The sequence below is a fragment of the Tupaia chinensis genome, unplaced genomic scaffold (genome assembly GCF_000334495.1).
Source record: "Tupaia chinensis unplaced genomic scaffold, TupChi_1.0 Scaffold000047_1, whole genome shotgun sequence".
Taxonomy (NCBI): Eukaryota; Metazoa; Chordata; class Mammalia; order Scandentia; family Tupaiidae; genus Tupaia; species Tupaia belangeri.
The window spans coordinates 146073-148255 of NW_006159505.1; the positions used below are offsets into that span (position 1 = coordinate 146073).

The 2183-nt window shown below is 42.5% G+C and overlaps 1 protein-coding gene across 1 annotated transcript; it reads left to right on the plus strand.

The window, feature by feature from the left end:
* Positions 1-298: 298 nt before the first annotated feature.
* LOC102479214 (olfactory receptor 51E2) lies at positions 299-1305 on the plus strand. The gene has a single exon (XM_006140896.2). It carries the CDS (start codon positions 343-345, stop codon positions 1303-1305), a length of 963 nt encoding a protein of 320 aa, XP_006140958.1. The 5' UTR covers positions 299-342.
* The last annotated feature ends 878 nt before the right edge of the window (positions 1306-2183 follow it).

Genomic DNA, 2183 nt, shown 5'->3' on the forward strand with positions numbered 1-2183 from the left:
GCCCAGTATAAAGACAATGAAGTTATGGGCCATAAGGAGGAACCTGAAGGAAAGGCTACATTTTCGGATAAACATTGCTCTCCTCAAATTCCTTTTTAAAAATTTTAAAATTTTAAAAATTTAAATTTGAGGGTAATGATTAATAAATAAATTTGAGCTGTCACATTCCTCCCTTAAAGAAGGCCTCATAGTTTATGATAAAGCCTAAGTGGGAATAGGAGGAAACAGTAGGGGAGTGAGAACCAAGACAGGTTTTCAGGGGACTCTCTTATTGTGCTCCATGTCTTTATAGGCTGGGAGAGTGACTTCAGCCTCTCCAGTTCCCCTTCCTCAGTTCCAGCTATGGAGAGCTGCAACTTCACACACGCCACCTTTGTGCTTATCGGTATCCCAGGACTAGAAGAGGCCCATTTCTGGTTTGGCTTCCCCCTGCTTTCCATGTATGCTGTGGCAGTGTTTGGAAACTGCATCGTGGTCTTCATCGTCAGGACAGAACGTAGCCTGCATGCTCCCATGTACCTCTTTCTCTGCATGCTGGCAGCCATTGACCTGGCCTTGTCCACATCCACCATGCCCAAGATCCTCGCCCTCTTCTGGTTTGACTCCCGGGAGATTAACTTTGATGCCTGCGTTGCCCAGATGTTCTTTATCCACGCCCTCTCTGCCATTGAATCCACCATCTTGCTGGCCATGGCCTTTGACCGTTATGTGGCCATCTGCCACCCACTGCGCCATGCCGCAGTGCTCAACAATACAATCACAGCCCAGATTGGCATGGTGGCCGTGGTTCGTGGATCCCTCTTCTTTTTCCCATTACCTCTGCTCATCAAACGACTGGCCTTCTGCCACTCCAATGTGCTCTCACACTCCTATTGTGTGCACCAGGATATGATGAAGTTGGCTCACACAGACACATTGCCCAATGTGGTCTATGGTCTAACTGCCATTCTACTGGTCATGGGTGTGGATGTCTTGTTCATTTTCTTATCCTATTTTCTAATTATACGAACAGTTCTGCAACTGCCTTCCAAGTCAGAGCGGGCCAAGGCCTTTGGGACCTGTGTGTCACACATTAGTGTGGTTCTGGCCTTCTATGTGCCACTCATTGGCCTCTCAGTGGTACACCGGTTTGGAAACAGCCTCCACCCCATTGTGCATGTTCTCATGGGGGATATCTACCTGCTGCTGCCTCCTGTGATCAACCCCATTATCTACGGTGCCAAGACCAAACAGATCAGAGCCCGGGTGCTGGCCATGTTCAAAGTTAGCTGTGACAAGGACCTTCAAGCTGAAGGAGGCAAGTGACCTCTCCCTCTCTACTTCTCCTTGTCCTTACTGGTTTCATATTACTATTCTTAACACTAGTTTAATTGCAGTTTCCCACTAGTTTAATTTCAGTTCTAGCACACTAGTGTTTGTCTCTGGCTGGAATCATGAACTAAGGTATGGGTCATCTACTTCATGGAATATCATATAGAGTAAGCCTTATCAGTGGAATATTACATGGTTTAGAGCTTACTATAAAAACAAAACACACTGATAATGTTAACAGAAACAAGGATAGAGGAGTGAAACTAATTTGAAAAACAGCACATGTCTTAAAGGAAATGTGCTCAAATTCCTCTAATGATTTATTCTTGTTTCTACTTTCTTTTTTATATATATTTTATTATTGTTATTATTCATACATTAAATCACTATATATCATTTATATTGTGAAGAGACTTTACCCAGCATGATATACACCTCAGTCCAGCCCAGTTGAGACCACCATATACATCTTTGTCAACAGATAATAAACCTTATCTGTGTCCCACAAGTATCTTTCCATTCCATTTTCTAAATTTACTTATGGATATCTTGTTTAGCTGATGTAAACAATTTTAAAATGAAGAAAATGAAACTGACAATTCATGGAGACCAGAGCTTGCCATACTCCTCACTGCTGATTTATTAGGCATTACATGGGAATTTATCTCAGTCCTTAATAATAATATCCATGAGCACAGCTTGCGTGCTTACCATGTTCCCAGCACTATGATAAGACTTCTGCAGGCTTTACGTCATCATCACAATTTTATAAGGTAAGTACTATTTTTGTCCTCTCATTAAAAATGAGAGAATTGAAGCTTATATTAGAAGCTGCCTTATCTAAGTCACAAGCTTGTGGTTACAGTGCCAAG

Excerpts from the sequence above, each read along its gene's own strand:
- LOC102479214 (XM_006140896.2), top strand. The coding sequence starts at position 343 with ATGGAGAGCTGCAACTTCACACACGCCACCTTTGTGCTTATCGGTATC.